Source organism: Heptranchias perlo, chromosome 36 (genome assembly GCF_035084215.1).
Source record: "Heptranchias perlo isolate sHepPer1 chromosome 36, sHepPer1.hap1, whole genome shotgun sequence".
Taxonomy (NCBI): domain Eukaryota; kingdom Metazoa; phylum Chordata; class Chondrichthyes; order Hexanchiformes; family Hexanchidae; genus Heptranchias; species Heptranchias perlo.
This window is the reverse complement of record NC_090360.1, coordinates 24,960,246-24,975,559: the sequence shown is the minus strand read 5'-3', so window position 1 is coordinate 24,975,559 and position 15,314 is coordinate 24,960,246. Positions and strand designations below refer to the sequence as shown.

The following is a 15,314-nucleotide window of genomic DNA, read 5'->3' as shown; positions in this document are numbered from 1 at the left end:
AGAAACTTCTTTACCCAAAGAGTGGTAAGAATGTGTAACCACAAGTAATAGTTGAGGCATATAGCACAGATGTATTTAAGGGGAAGCTAGATAATACACAAGGGAGAAAGGAATATGTTGATGGGGTTAGATGAAGCAGGGAGGGAGGAGGCTCACATGGAGCACGAACGCTGGCATAGACCAGTTGGGCCGAATGGCTTGTTTCTGTGCTGTAGACTCGATGTAACTTGATATAACTCAATGTATGCTAATGACGCTCAATCTATTTTTCACAAACTCCCTCGACCCCTCCAGTGTTGTGAGGCTGCTTGTCTAACACCCAGTCCTCGATGAACAGGAATTTCCTTCCAGTTAAATACTGGGAAAGCCGAAGCCATCATCTTCGAACCCCAGCAGAAACTCGGTACCCTCGCCTCCCATTATATCCTCCCCCAAAGCTAATGTCTCAGGTTGAAGCTGACTGTTTGCAACCTGGATGTCTTATTTGACCCCGAGTTGAGCTTCAAACCCCATATCCTCGCCAGCAAAAAGATCGCTTACTTCCACCTCTAACAGCACACATCTCGCCCTCCGCCTCATCCTATCAGCTGCTGATATCCTTATTCATGCCTTTGTCACACTTGACTATTCCAACATCACCTTAAGTTTCCTTAGGTGCTAATGGACCGTACTCACTAAGAGTACCATGTTGTCTTACGTACTGTCCCAACGATGCGTTTCTTGCAAGAACTGCAGACCCCTTTGGCGTCGGTGGTGACTCCAAGTCGGTGCAGGTCAGATTCCAAGGTTCCCAGCATGGTGTCCAGCGAATTCCCTGGTCCCTGTGGAGCCGCTTCGGGGGTCGGATCTGGCAAGGTCTGAGTGGGCTCAGTGGGGCTGAGGACCTGCGGCAGAATACAGCCAAGTTATCCTGAAGCGCTAAAGCTGATCCTTTTAATGGCGGACTGTTGGGCTTATAGATATAGACTGAATATTGGGTGAGGTATATTCCAGAGGCCGATATAGACTGAGAATAGTGGGTGAGTATATTCCAGGGGCCGATATAGACTCAATATTGGGTGAGGTATATTCCAGGGGCCGATACAGACTGAATATTGGGTGAGGTATATTCCAGGGGCCGATATAGACTGAATAGTGGGTGAGGTATATTCCAGGGGCCGATATAGACTCAATATTGGGTGAGGTATATTCCAGGGGCCGATACAGACTGAATATTGGGTGAGGTATATTCCAGGGGCCGATATAGACTGAATAGTGGGTGAGGTATATTCCAGGGGCCGATACAGACTCAATATTGGGTGAGGTATATACCAGGGGCCGATACAGACTGAGAATAGTGGGTGAGGTATATACCAGGGGCCGATATAGACTGAATATTGGGTAAGGTATATTCCAGGGGCCGATATAGACTCAATATTGGATGAGGTATATTCCAGGGGCCGATATAGACTGAATATTGGGTGAGTATATTCCAGGGGCCGATATAGACTGAATATTGGGTGAGGTATATACCAGGGGCCGATATAGACTGAATATTGGGTGAGGTATATTCCAGGGGCCGATATAGACTGAATATTGGGTGAGGTATATTCCAGGGGCCGATATAGACTGAATATTGGGTGAGGTATATACCAGGGGCCGATATAGACTGAATATTGGGTAAGGTATATTCCAGGGGCCGATATAGACTGAATATTGGGTGAGTATATACCAGGGGCCGATATAGACTGAATATTGGGTGAGTATATTCCAGGGGCCGATATAGACTGAATATTGGGTAAGGTATATTCCAGGGGCCGATATAGACTGAATATTGGGTGAGTATATACCAGGGGCCGATATAGACTGAATATTGGGTGAAGTATATTCCAGGGGCCGATGTGCTGCCGCCTAAGCTGAATTTCCACCCCTAAAACGTTATATTATTCATGAAGTTGTGACGCATTAATAAAGTATAAAATATTCTGCACCTGTCAAAGTAGCAGAAGGATAGGAACCTGCTGATGGAATCGTGCAAATATACATGATGGAAAACGACTGTTAATCATTGAACAATTCCATGTATTGATAATATTGCTGTGATTTCGGGATGGTATTGCTTCCATTCTCAATCGCGATTATTAGGAATTCAATTCGTGTTTCATGTGAAGCTGGGAAAATATGAATTTGTGAAATCGTAGAATTAGAGACAAATTAATTCTGTGTGGGATTAGAGTTTGGACCCGTTTGGTGTGTGGAAGGTTTACTGCAGAATATACACATTGTCCAGGATCATAAGATTATGAAGTGTGAAATTTCAAACTACGGCATTGGTAAGGTCTGGGATGTTGCAAAAATGGTGAAATTTTGCCCCAATGTCTTAATGAATGTACGACATAGATCTGACAATGAAATTTCAGCTATACGGGTTTGCAGCATTGTAAAATGAATTCAGGGGTGAAATTGGACATGGGCAGAGCTGCAAAATAGGGCGTATCACATCGATCGCCTATTATATGCTCCAGCAGATATTTAGTTCCATTGGGACAATTTCAACCTATCCCACCATCGGAAAACTGACGGGATCAGGGACAACGTTAGTTTTACACCCGACCGATTTCACTCTAAATCAAAGTATAATGAGCACCCAAATTTAAAATTAACCCCCCCCCCCACCACCGTAAACTCCACAAATATTTTCAATCAATTGCTGTTTAACGTCTCTTGTCTGTCAGGTGACTTACATCAGCAAGATTGGCCATAATATCCTCCAGCTGTTGGACTGCTGATGTTGGACTTAACAGAGTGGTTTCCGGGGTAACGGGAGGATGCCCCTGAAATTTACTGAAAGAAAGGAGAAACAAAATGAGTGAATAAGGCAGATTTTATTAATGCCACATTTTAGTGGTTAAGGAGCGAGAGAGGTCGACTTTCAACCTGCTGCCCAGGCGTAAAGTCAGAGTCGCCAATCGGGCGCCCATTGTACAAACCACCCGATTTTCATTTTCAGTGAAAGCAATGAATCATTGTGGTCAGAGTTTTTTTCCCTTCTAGTGATATGGGTATTACTAGCAAGGCCAGCACTTATTGCCCTGCAATGCTGTTAGTTAGGGAATGCCAGGATTTTGACCCAGCAACGATGAAGCAACAGTAATATATGTCCAAATTGGGATGATGTGTGACTTTGTGGGGAACTTGGAGGTGATGTTGTTCCCATTCACCTGCTGCCCTTGTCCTTCGAGGTGCTGGAGGTTGTGGATCTGGCAGACTCAGAGCAGCAGATTTAAACAGCGCAAGAGCTCCAGCAGAGCCTATCGGGAGACTCAGACCCTAACCCAGAGGGAAAACAAAGAGATGGAAAACTCAAAAAGTGAGGACATAGTGAGCACAGAGTGAGGAGTGGTGAGGCCAGAGAATTAGAGCTAATTGCTTAATTAGAGTCATAGAGAGTCATAGAGTTATACAGCACGGATAGAGGCCCTTCGGCCCATCGTGTCCGCACCGGCCATCAAGCCCTGTCTACTCTAATCCCATATTCCAGCAATAATTCATGATTTATTTTAACTATTAAGAGTATAATATCCTTCAGCGCCGAGTGTAAGTCAGTGTAAGCATTTAGTCTATTGTTAAGTGTTTTTAGTAGATATTGTGTTTAGTGGTTAGTGTCTTTAGTGGATGGTAGTGTTTTTAGTGGTTAGTGTGTTAGTTATAGTTAAAAAGCCTTAAGGATAAATAAACAGTTAAAAAAGAGCAAGAAACCAGAGCAGTTAAACAGATTGAGGGGAAAAATCTCAAAAGGTGAGGTGATAGTCAGCGCAGAGGGGGAGTCGAGGAAATTAAACTAAGTTTGAGCACAGAGGTTGGGAAAGACAGAGAGTGAACCCTTAACGGAGTGAAGCACTAACAGTGAGGGCTTTCAACTGGGAATTTGGTGAGTGTGGGAATTAGATGCAGAAGGGGAAGGTGGTGCTAAGTGGTTTAAACCAAGGAACTATAAACTAAGACTGAGCGGAGAATAAAGGGAGCCGCACGAGGAATCAAAACAAAGAAAGGAGGAGGGACGAGGGTAAGACAGTGAATATTTAGTTCATTGATTAGTGTTTTTTAGTGGTTGGTTAATGTTTTTTAGTGGTTAGTGTTTTAGTGCCAGATAAATAGTAAAGTGCCTTAAATCTAAACCAACAGTTTAAATAACATGGCAGGACAGCTGGGGCCTGTCGCATGCACATCCTGTGCCATGTGGGCACTCCAGTTCTGGAAAACTACATGTGCAGGAAGTGCTGCCAACTGTTAGCGCTTGAGGGGCGGGGGATAGTTTCTGAGATTGAGGGGCGGGGGATAGTTTCTGAGATTGAGGGGCGGGGGATAGTTTCTGAGATTGAGGGGCGGGGGATAGTTTGAGATTGAGGGGCGGGGGATAGTTTCTGAGATTGAGGGGCGGGGGATAGTTTCTGAGATTGAGGGGCGGGGGATAGTTTCTGAGATTGAGGGGCGGGGGATAGTTTCTGGGATTGAGGGGCGGGGGATAGTTTGAGATTGAGGGGCGGGGGATAGTTTGAGATTGAGGGGCGGGGGATAGTTTCTGAGATTGAGGGGCGGGGGATAGTTTGAGATTGAGGGGCGGGGGATAGTTTCTGAGATTGAGGGGCGGGGGATAGTTTGAGATTGAGGGGCGGGGGATAGTTTGAGATTGAGGGGCGGGGGATAGTTTCTGAGATTGAGGGGCGGGGGATAGTTTGAGATTGAGGGGCGGGGGATAGTTTCTGAGATTGAGGGGCGGGGGATAGTTTGAGATTGAGGGGCGGGGGATAGTTTCTGAGATTGAGGGGCGGGGGATAGTTTGAGATTGAGGGGCGGGGGATAGTTTCTGAGATTGAGGGGCGGGGGATAGTTTCTGAGATTGAGGGGCGGGGGATAGTTTCTGAGATTGAGGGGCGGGGGATAGTTTCTGAGATTGAGGGGCGGGGGATAGTTTCTGAGATTGAGGGGCGGGGGATAGTTTCTGAGATTGAGGGGCGGGGGATAGTTTCTGAGATTGAGGGGCGGGGGATAGTTTCTGAGATTGAGGGGCGGGGGATAGTTTGAGATTGAGGGGCGGGGGATAGTTTCTGAGATTGAGGGGCGGGGGATAGTTTCTGAGATTGAGGGGCGGGGGATAGTTTGAGATTGAGGGGCGGGGGATAGTTTCTGAGATTGAGGGGCGGGGGATAGTTTCTGAGATTGAGGGGCGGGGGATAGTTTCTGAGATTGAGGGGCCGTGGATAGTTTCTGAGATTGAGGGGCGGGGGATAGTTTCTGAGATTGAGGGGCGGGGGATAGTTTCTGAGATTGAGGGGCGGGGGATAGTTTCTGAGATTGAGGGGCCGTGGATAGTTTCTGAGATTGAGGGGCGGGGGACAGTTTCTGAGATTGAGGGGCGGGGGATAGTTTCTGAGATTGAGGGGCGGGGGATAGTTTGAGATTGAGGGGCGGGGGATAGTTTCTGAGATTGAGGGGCGGGGGATAGTTTCTGAGATTGAGGGGCGGGGGATAGTTTCTGAGATTGAGGGGCGGGGGATAGTTTCTGAGATTGAGGGGCGGCTGGCGTCACTACATTGCATAAGGGAAGCTGAGAGTTTCATGGATAGCACGTTTCAGGAGGTGATCACCCCGCAGCTATAGAGAGTTCAGGTGAAGAGGGAGTGGGTGACCACCAGACCGACTAGGAGGACCAGGCAGGCAGTGCAGGAATCCCCTGGGAGTGTGGAACTCACAAACCGTTATTCAGTGTTGAATCCCAGTGAGGGTGTTGACACCTCGAGGGAGTGCGGTCAGGAGCAAATCCACAGCACTGTGGGAGACTCGGCTGCACAGGGGGGCAAAAGAAATGCAGTTGTTATAGGGATTCGATATTCGGGGGAAAGACAGGCGTTTCTGCAACCGCTGATGTGAGTCCCGCACTGCGTGTTGCCTCCCTGGTGCCAGGGTAAAGGACATCACTGAGAGGGTGCAGAACATTTTGAGGAGGGAAGGGAAACAGCCAGAAGTCCTGGTCCATGTGGGAACCAATAACATAGGAAGGAAAAGGGTCAAGGTCCTGCAGTCAGAGTTTCAGGAGCTAGGGAGGAAGTTAACTTGAGGATTTCTACCTCAAAGGTACCACGCGCTAGTGAGTATAGCAATAGCAGGATAAGACAGGTTAATGCGTGGTAGGAACAATGGTGCAGGAGGGAGAGCTTCAGATTCCTGATAATTGGGACCAGTTCTGGGGCAGGATGGATCTGTTCAAGACGGACGGGTTGCACCTTAACAGAGCTGGGACCAATGTCCTCGTGGGAAGGTTAAGTAGTCCTGTGGGGGAGGGTATAAACTAATTTAGCAGGGAGATGGGCACCAGGATGAAACATTGGACAGGAGAAACAAGGTGCACAGAGGACTGGGAGGGACAAGTAGCACTAGAGTAAAGAATAGTTCAGAAATAGCGGTATTAAACAGGGGGCAAATGGGAGGCAGTCTAAGATGAGATTGGAGTGCATGTGTGTAAATGCACATAGTGTGGTAAATAAGGTTGGTGAGCTGCAGGCTCAAGTCGCCACATGGGACTATAATTAGTGGCAATAACAGAGACCTGGCTCAAAGAGGGGAAGAATGGGTACTTAATACTCCTGGCTACAAGGTATTCAGGAAAAATAGGGAAGAAAACAAAGGAGGGGGGTTGACAGTACTGGAAAGGGATGATGTAGTTGAGGGGTCAAAGACAGAATCTATTTGGTTAAAATTAAGGAACAATAGAGGAGCTATTACATTATTGGGTGTATACTATAGGCCACCAAAGAATCGGAAGGAGATAGAGGAGAACATTTGCAGGCAAATTACAGGAAGATACAAGAACCATGGTGTAGTAATGGGGGACTTCAATTATCCCAATATAGACTGAGACAGTAACAGTGTAAAGGGCAAAGAGGGGGAGGAATTCCCGAAATGTGTTCGAGAACTTTCTGGAACAGTGTGTTTCCAGCCCAACCAGGATCCAACAGTGTTGGATCTAGTTCTGGGGAATGAAGTGGGGCAGGTGGAGCATGTTTCAGTGGGGGAGCATTTAGGGAACAGTGATCACAATATCATTACGTTTAGAATAGTTATGGAAAAGGAACAGGAACAATTAAATGTGAAAATGCTTAACTGAAGAAGAGCAAATTTCAGTGAGTTAAAAAGGGATCTTGCCCAGGTGGATTGGAATCAAAAATTGGTAGGCAAAACATTAATTGAACAATGGGAGGCCTTCAAGAAGGAGTTGGTTCAGGTACAGAGTAGACACATTCCCTACGAGGGGGGAAGGAAGGGCATCCAATGCTAGAGCTCCCTAGATGACTAAAGATATAGAGAGTAAAATGAAATAGAAAAAGGAGGCTTATGATAAATGTGAGGTTCATAATACAGTGGAGAACCAGGCTGAATACAGAAAGTACAGAGGAATCTAAAAAAGGGAATGACAAGGCAATGAGAGAGTATGAGAATAGATTAACGGCTAACATAAAAGTGAACCCATAAGTCTTTTATAAACATATTAATAGTAAAAGGGTAGTCAAAGGAAGCATGGGACCGATTAGGGACAAAAGAGGAGATCTTCTTGTGGAGGCAGGGTGCATGGGTTGAGGTACTAAATGAATACTTTGTATCCGTCTTCACTAGAGAAGAGGATATACCCAATCCCATGACCTTCCCTTTTGTTCTTCCCTCCTCTTCCATCACCTCCCTTTTCCCAGGCTCTGTACTTGCTTAAAAACTGTTTAATCTTCAGCTTCTTCCAGTTCTGATGAAGGGTCATCGACCTTAAACGTTTACTCTGTTTCTATCTCCACAGATGCTGCCTGACTTGCTGAGTATTTCCAGCATTTCCTGTTTTTATTTCAGATTTCCAGCATCTGCAGTACTTTGCTTTTGAAGTTATGCTACACCTTTATAAAACACTGATTAAACCTCAGCTGGAGTATTGTGTTTAATTCTGGGCACCACACTTTAGGAAGGGCGTCAAGTCTTTAGAGAGGGTGCAGAAGAGATTTACTAGAATGGTGCCAGGGATGACGGACTTCAGTTATGTGGAGAGACTGGGATTGTTCTCCTTAGAACAGAGAAGATTAAGGGGAGATTTGATAGAGGTGTTCAAAATCATGAACAGTTTTAACACAGTAAATAAGGAGAAACTGTTTCCATTGGCAAAAGGGTTGGTAACCAGAGGACACAGATTTAAGGTGATCGGCAAAAGAGCCAGAGGTGACATGAGGAAACATTTTTTTACGCAGCGAGTTGTTCTGATCTGGAATGCGCTGCCTGAAAGGGCGGTGGAAGCAAATTCAATAATAACTTTCAAAAGGGAATTCGATAAATACTTGAAGGGGAGAAATTTACAGAGCTATGGGGGAAGAGCAGGGAAATGGGGTCAATTGGATAGCTCTTTCAAAGAGCCGGCACAGGCACGATGGGCCGAATGGCCTCATCTTGTGCCGTACCTACTCTGACACTATGATATTACGTTGAAGAAGCCTTGGCGAGTTGCTGCAGATTCTGTAGATGTTACACACTGCAGCCACTGTGCACCGGTGATGGAGGGTGTCGGTGTTTAAGGTGGCGGATGGGCTGCTGATCAAGTGGGCTGCTTTGTCCTGTATGGTGTTGAGCTTCTTGAGTGTTATTACTGCTGCATCCAGGCAAGTGGAGAGTATTCCATCACACTTCTGACTTCTGCCTAGTAGGTGTTAGAAAGGTTTTGGGGAGTCAGGATGAGAGCCACTCACCAAGAATAGTAAGTCTCGGAGCTGCTCTAGTGGCCACGGCATTTATGTGGCTGGTCCATTTGAGTTTCTGGTCAGTGGCAACCCCCAGGATATTGGTGATGGGGGATTTGGCAATGGTAATGCCATTGAATGTCAAGGGGAAGTGGTCATTGCTGTTAATTGTATGATTTAAATTAGTGAGTGTTAATTGTATTCAGGTGGTGGGTGTCAATTGGGGACTTTCGTATCCTTTTTATAGGAGAGCTTATCTCGGGTGTGGTGTGTGTGTAAGGGGATTCTCTGTGAATAAAGGCTTGGATGCAACTAAAGACCAGGCTCTAGTATTCTATCCTTCATCACATGGCTATCCAATTTTAGCATGGTAGCAGAGGATGAATGCCTAAAGGTGCAGGTTGGAAACTACGATTTTTTTTGGACATACAAAGCAAAACTTATGAACATACGAATTAAGAGTAGGAGTAAGGCCATTCGCCCCTCGAGCCTGCTCTGCCATTTGATAAGATCATGGCTGATCTGATTGTGACCTCAACCCTACTTTCCCATCTACCTACTATAACCTTTGACTCTCTTGTTAATCAGGAATCTATCTAACTCAGCCTTGAAAATATTCAATGACCCTGCCTCCACCGCTCTCTGGGGAAGGGAGTTCCACAGACTCACGACCCTCAGAGCAAAAAATTCTCCTCATCTCTGTCTTAAATGGGAGACCCCTTATTTTTAAACTGTGGCCCTTAGTTCTAGTCTCTTCCACAAGGGGAAACATCCTCTCAGCATCTACCCCTTCTAATCCCCTCAGGATCTTATATGTTTCAATTAGATCACTTCTCATTCTTCTAAACTCCAGTATATACAGGCCCAACTTGTCCAACCTTTCCTCATAAGATAACCTCCTCATCCCAGGAATCAGTCAAGTGAACCTTCTCTGAACCACCGCTAAAGCAATTATGTCCTTTCTTAAATAAGGAGACCAAAACTGCACAGAGTATTCTAGATGTGGTCACACCAATACTCTGTACAACTGTAACAAAACATCTCTACTTTTATATTCCATTCCCCTTGCATTAAATGACAACATTCCATTTGCCTCCCTAATCACTTGCTGTACCCGCATACTAACTTTTTGTGATTCATGTACTAGGACACCCAGATCCCTCAGTACCTCAGAGTTCTGCAATCTCTCTCCATTTAAATAATATACTGCTTTTCTATTTGAAAGCCTGATGGCCATTATGGAAAATGGCAGAAGGCAATTTTCAATCGTTGAGGTACAATTTCCCTCCGATGTTCTCGGAGTTTGAACCGTATGACCAGTGGAAGAATGAGGTTGATATGTGAACATGGGTCACTACTAAAGAGAAAACAAGGCATGACCTTGGCGAAGTCCCTTTCTGAACAAAGTAAAATCAGAAGTACGGTGTTTTCTGAAATGGATGCAGATCTTTTGGATAATGATGAAGGTTTTACCTTTCTAATAGAATTTCTGGATAAAATCTACAAGACAGATGACCTGTTAAGTGCCTATGCATTTGATAGATTTCGGAACATGGACGGTCATTTAGTGGAAGAGTATATCATGAACTTCAACAAATTGTACCAAAGGTTGACAAAGTTCCAATTGGGAATCCCTGGATTGGTACTAGCGTTTAAATTACTGGATTGTGCTAAGGTGTGTCATATGGACAGGCAACTGGTCCTAACTGGTGTCCGGTTCTCGGAAAAGGAGACTATGTTGGATCAAATATCTACTGCCTTAAAGAAATTCCTGGGGAAACAGTCATTCCTTTCAGCCTTCAGGGAACAAATGGGATCTTCTGCTGTGACACAAAGAATGGAAGATTATATGGTTACCAGGTTTCGAAATGTTCCAGATACTAAACGCAGGCACCAGTCCAGGTTTCAAAATTTTCAAGAGACCGGACATAGGCATCAATATGATGGAAGGATTAATGACAGCCAGATTGGTGATGAAAGCAGATATAGCAGATCCAGTTATATCAACAGGAGACAAAATTGGGACAGTAATAACGGGCAAATGAATGCCAGGAATGCCCAAGGAAAAATCAGTAGATGCTTTAGATGTGAGTCTAAGTATCATTATGAGGTGAATTGCCCAGAGCAAAGAAGCAAGGTCTTTGAAATGACGCTTGAAGAAAGTACTTCTGAGGAAAAGGATGAAGATAATGATGAACATGAACAGATTATACTGGTCACCAGGAGCATTAGTCCTGTGATGAATGTATTAGTCGTGGATTCCTTTAATTGTGCGGTGTTAGATAGTGCATGTACTTCAACTGTATAGGGGAGGTTGGTTAAAATGTTATCTTGATTCACTAAGTAGTGAGGATCGAAGTAGCGTTAAGGAATATAAAATTTCCACATGTTTTAGGTTTGGAGATAACACCACCAAGAGGTCACTCAAGAGAGTGGTAATTCCATGTAAGATAAGTACGGATGTAGTCTCGAGTGAGATACCTTTGCTTTTGGGTAAACCTTCTATGAAAAAGACAAAAATGAAACTTGATGTGGAACACGATGAGGCAAACATTTTTGGGAAATCAATTGATCTGCTGCTTACTCAGTCAGGGCATTATTGTATCACCTTAATAAAACCTGATGTTTCTCATCAGCATGTTAGGCCAAGTATTAATGGCATCAGGCGATAAGGATGAGAGAGAAAGAAACAAATTGTCTTAAGGTTACATAGACAATTTGCCCACCCTACTTGTCAACGTTTGTCGGTCCTGCTGAAAGATGCAGGTGTATTTGATGAGGAATGTACGAGGCTCATAGAAGAGATTAGTGAGAACTGTGAAATCTGTAAGAAGTATAGACGAACGCCCCACATCCTACTGTAAGTGTTCCATTAGCATGTGACTTTAACGAGGTAGTTGCCATGGATCTGAAGGTATGGGACAAAGACAGAAATGTTTTCATCTTACATTTTATTGACCTGGCTACAAGATTCAGTATTTCTACACTAATATATAGTCAGGAGAAGAAGGTTATTTTTGATAAAATTATGGAAAAATGGATAGGGTCTGGACTTGGGGCACCAGCCAAGTTTTGACCGATGATGGAGGTGAATTCACTAACAGTGAAGTTCAGAGATATGTGTGAGAATATGAATATAATTGTCATGAATAGAGGAGCTGAGAGCCCTTTTAGCAATGGTCTTTGTGAAAGGAATCATGCTGTGATTGAGAGCATGGTGCATAAAATTTTGGCTGATCGAACAGTGTAAATTGTCAACTGCCCGAGCATGGGCAGTTCATGCAAAGAATTCTCTTCAGATGGTTGGAGGATATAGTTCTTACCAACTAGTCTATGGGCCCAATCCCAAATTACCTTCTGTTCTTTGTGATAATCCTCCTGCTCTAGAAGGTGCTACAATTAGTGCCATTTTTTCTTAGCATTTAAATGCTATGCATGCAGGGAGACAGGCTTTTATCCAGGCTGAGGTATCAGAGAAAATTCATAGAGCTCTGAGGCATCGTATTAGACCATCTGAGACAGAGTTCAATTCAGGAGATTTGGTAAACTATAAAAGAGAGGGTCATAGGGAATGGAAAGGCCCTGGTAAGGTTATAGGTCATGATGGCAAGACAGTAATTGTTCAAAATGGCAATCAAACTGTTAAGGTTCATTCCTCACGATTAATTGGAATTAATTATAAAATCTCAGACTCTGAGCAGTTGATAGAAGTAAACGAGGCACATTGTGCCTCAAATGTTCATGATTTTTTTGATGAGGTTCCTGAGGAACAGAATAGAATAAACAGGTAGATCAAGGGCCAGACAGACAGTGATAGTATCAGTGATCAAGAAACACATGACAGAGCTAACACATCCACAGAACAATTACCCAAAGTAGGTACGAGTGACATATGTTCCAGAAGGGACTAATGAATGGAGGGATGCAACAATTTTGGGACGTGCAGGCAAAGCTACTGTTAAGTTTAAATTTTGGTTGAATGTTCAGGATGTTGGCCATGAAGCAAGGTCCATGGACTGGGAGAATGGGGTAAAAGAATGGAGTGTACGAAAGCGGAGTACAGGTAGTGATAGGGAGTCTGGAAGTGAATCTCACGTCAGAAAACAATCACTATCCAGAGGTGAAAGAGGGAGATCTCACAGTAATAGTCCCTACAGATATAGAAGGGGAAGTAGAGGACGTAGATTGACTAGGTCAGACAATGAAACAAAGACCACAGAACAATCACGTAGCAGAACTAGAAGCAGAAGTCGTCATGATCGTGAAGTTTTGGTGGCTGCCAATAAACTTGAGGATAAACAAGTAAGAGAGGCAAAACAAAGGGAGTTAGATAGTTGGAAAGAATTTGGAGTTTATTCTGATATAATAGATAAGGGTCAGCAGCTTTGTCGCATAGATGGGTTTGTACTGAAAAAGTCCTTGCAGATGGGACGTAAAGGCTAAAGCGAGGTTGGTCGCTCGGGATTTGGAAGAGAAACTGGGTGATACAGTGACCGAGAGGATTCTCCCACTGCTGGAAAGGTAATCTGAAAAATCTTTTTGGCTCTTTTGGCAACATTTTCATGGGAATGTCGGTCAATTAACATAAAAGCCACATTTCTGCAGGGCGATACTTTTCAGAGAGAAGTGTTTCTGAATTAGCCGAAAGAGGCAGCAGATGCTGAAGGATAACTATGGAAACTAAACACATGTATCTATGGCCTGAATGATGCTTCAGAGTACGGTGTTTATCAGTGAGATCTGTTTTGCTGAAAGTAGGTTGTGTTCAACTAAAAGCAGATATTTTATTGGTATTACACCGGAAAACTTTCAGGTATCTTCGTGATGCATGTTGATGATTTCTAATGGGGAGTTACTGCGGAATTTGAGAAATTTTTCATTAATAAGATTAGAATCAATTTAAAATTGGGAGTCAGGCCTGTGGGGCTTTTAAATATATTGGTTTTGATATTAAGCAGTATCTGGTATAACTTTAAATCAACAGTCCTGTTTAGAGAGTGTTACTCCCATCCTGGTGAATCGTACTAGGTCACCACAGAAAGGTGATGTTATATCTAAAAAGAGACAGCTTTGGTCAGTTGAACTGGTTGTGCACTCAGACTAGACCTGATGCAAGTTTTGATGTGTTGGAGTTAAGTACTTCAATGAAACACCCCACAGTAGAGAATGTTTTACGGTCAAATAAAACATTACAAAAATTAAATATAGATAAATGTGTACTTAAGTTCCCATCTTTAGGTGACCCAAAGAAAATGAAGCTAGTTATCTTTGGTGATGCATCACATGTTAATCTCCCTCATGGGAATTCTAGTGCGGCTGGTTTTATAGGGCGCTAAATTGGGCCGTGTAGCGCCCGTTGTTTCGGCGCTACACGGCCTCTCTGACGTCTTGGATGCGCACGTACATTTCCAGCATGACGCGGCCGGACGTCATCTTGGTACAGGAGTTAGCGCAGGCGCAGATAACGAACGCTGGAATCATGTAAAGTAGGGAGAAAATGGCTTCAATCAGTATGCAATGCTGATTTAAAGTGATAGACACCATTTTGGGCTTTAATGCTCAACTCAACACACGGTCTTAACCCCGACCATCTGAACATGTCTTAGAGTGCCTGGAGGACCCCCCACCAGCGCTATTTAAAGGGACCACGCAGGATTTACAGGTTAGTCGCTGGATTATTGCTTCTGGCTGCCGAGACATTTGTAACTGTTTTTGGAGGTCTCCTAGACTTGGATACTAGGACGCGGGGGCATAGCCGAACATTTAGAGCCAGGACGTGCAGGAGCGAAATTAGGAAATGTTTCAACAAAGGGTGGGAGATGTTTGGAACGCTCTTCTGCAGACGGCAGTTGATGCTAGCTCACTTGTGAATGTTAAATCTGAAATTGATTGATTTCTGTGAACCAAGGGTATTAAGGGATATTGGGCTAAGGCGGGTATATGGAGTTAGGTCACAGGTCCACCATGATCTCATTGAATGGTGGAACAGGCTCGAGGGGCTAAATGTCACTGCCAATTGCTGCTTTCTGATATGTGCAACCTTCTCCTGCAAGAAAGCGGGACGTGTGTCTGGGTGATGTGCCTGTCATGGTTGAATAGCAGCCAGTGTGTGTGGCCTGTGAGTTGTGGATGGGCAGCTTGAAACAGTGGTAATGTGTAAGGGTGAGAGGAAGCATTTGGTTGGAAGAGTTGAGTACTGATGGAAAGAGTGAGTTTATTGGTATGTGGGTGATGGGGGTGTAATGCGTGGTGCAGTTAGTAGGCGATGCCACTTGACAGTTGACCTCACTCACCTTGACCACTCATGTCAAAGCATTGAACTTCTTCCTGCACTGCATCCATGTTCATGATGCTGTGCACCTGGTATTGACTTCGTCCCCCACTGCCTCCCACTGCCTTTTGGATATATGTCTGGAGAGACTCTTGTCCCCCTTCCTGCAGATACAGAATGTCCCTCCTTCTGTCCACCTCTTGCACCAAGGTCTCTAGTGCATCAGCAGAGAACCTTGGTGCACGCACTCTCACAGGCCTGGTACCAACTCAGATTTCTTGTACAAGCACACCCAAGTC

General features: G+C 44.5%; 1 protein-coding gene across 1 annotated transcript in view; it reads right to left on the bottom strand.

Moving 5' to 3' along the window:
• Positions 1-15,314, bottom strand: part of LOC137304215 (leupaxin-like) — a 63,028-nt gene that overhangs the window by 30,292 nt on the left and 17,422 nt on the right. The window contains exons 4-5 of the mRNA XM_067972783.1: positions 2,724-2,823; positions 702-884 (exon numbers count right to left, since the gene is read on the bottom strand). Of these exons, the coding sequence (XP_067828884.1) occupies positions 702-884; positions 2,724-2,823 (283 nt within the window). The remainder of the gene's footprint in view (positions 1-701; positions 885-2,723; positions 2,824-15,314) is intronic.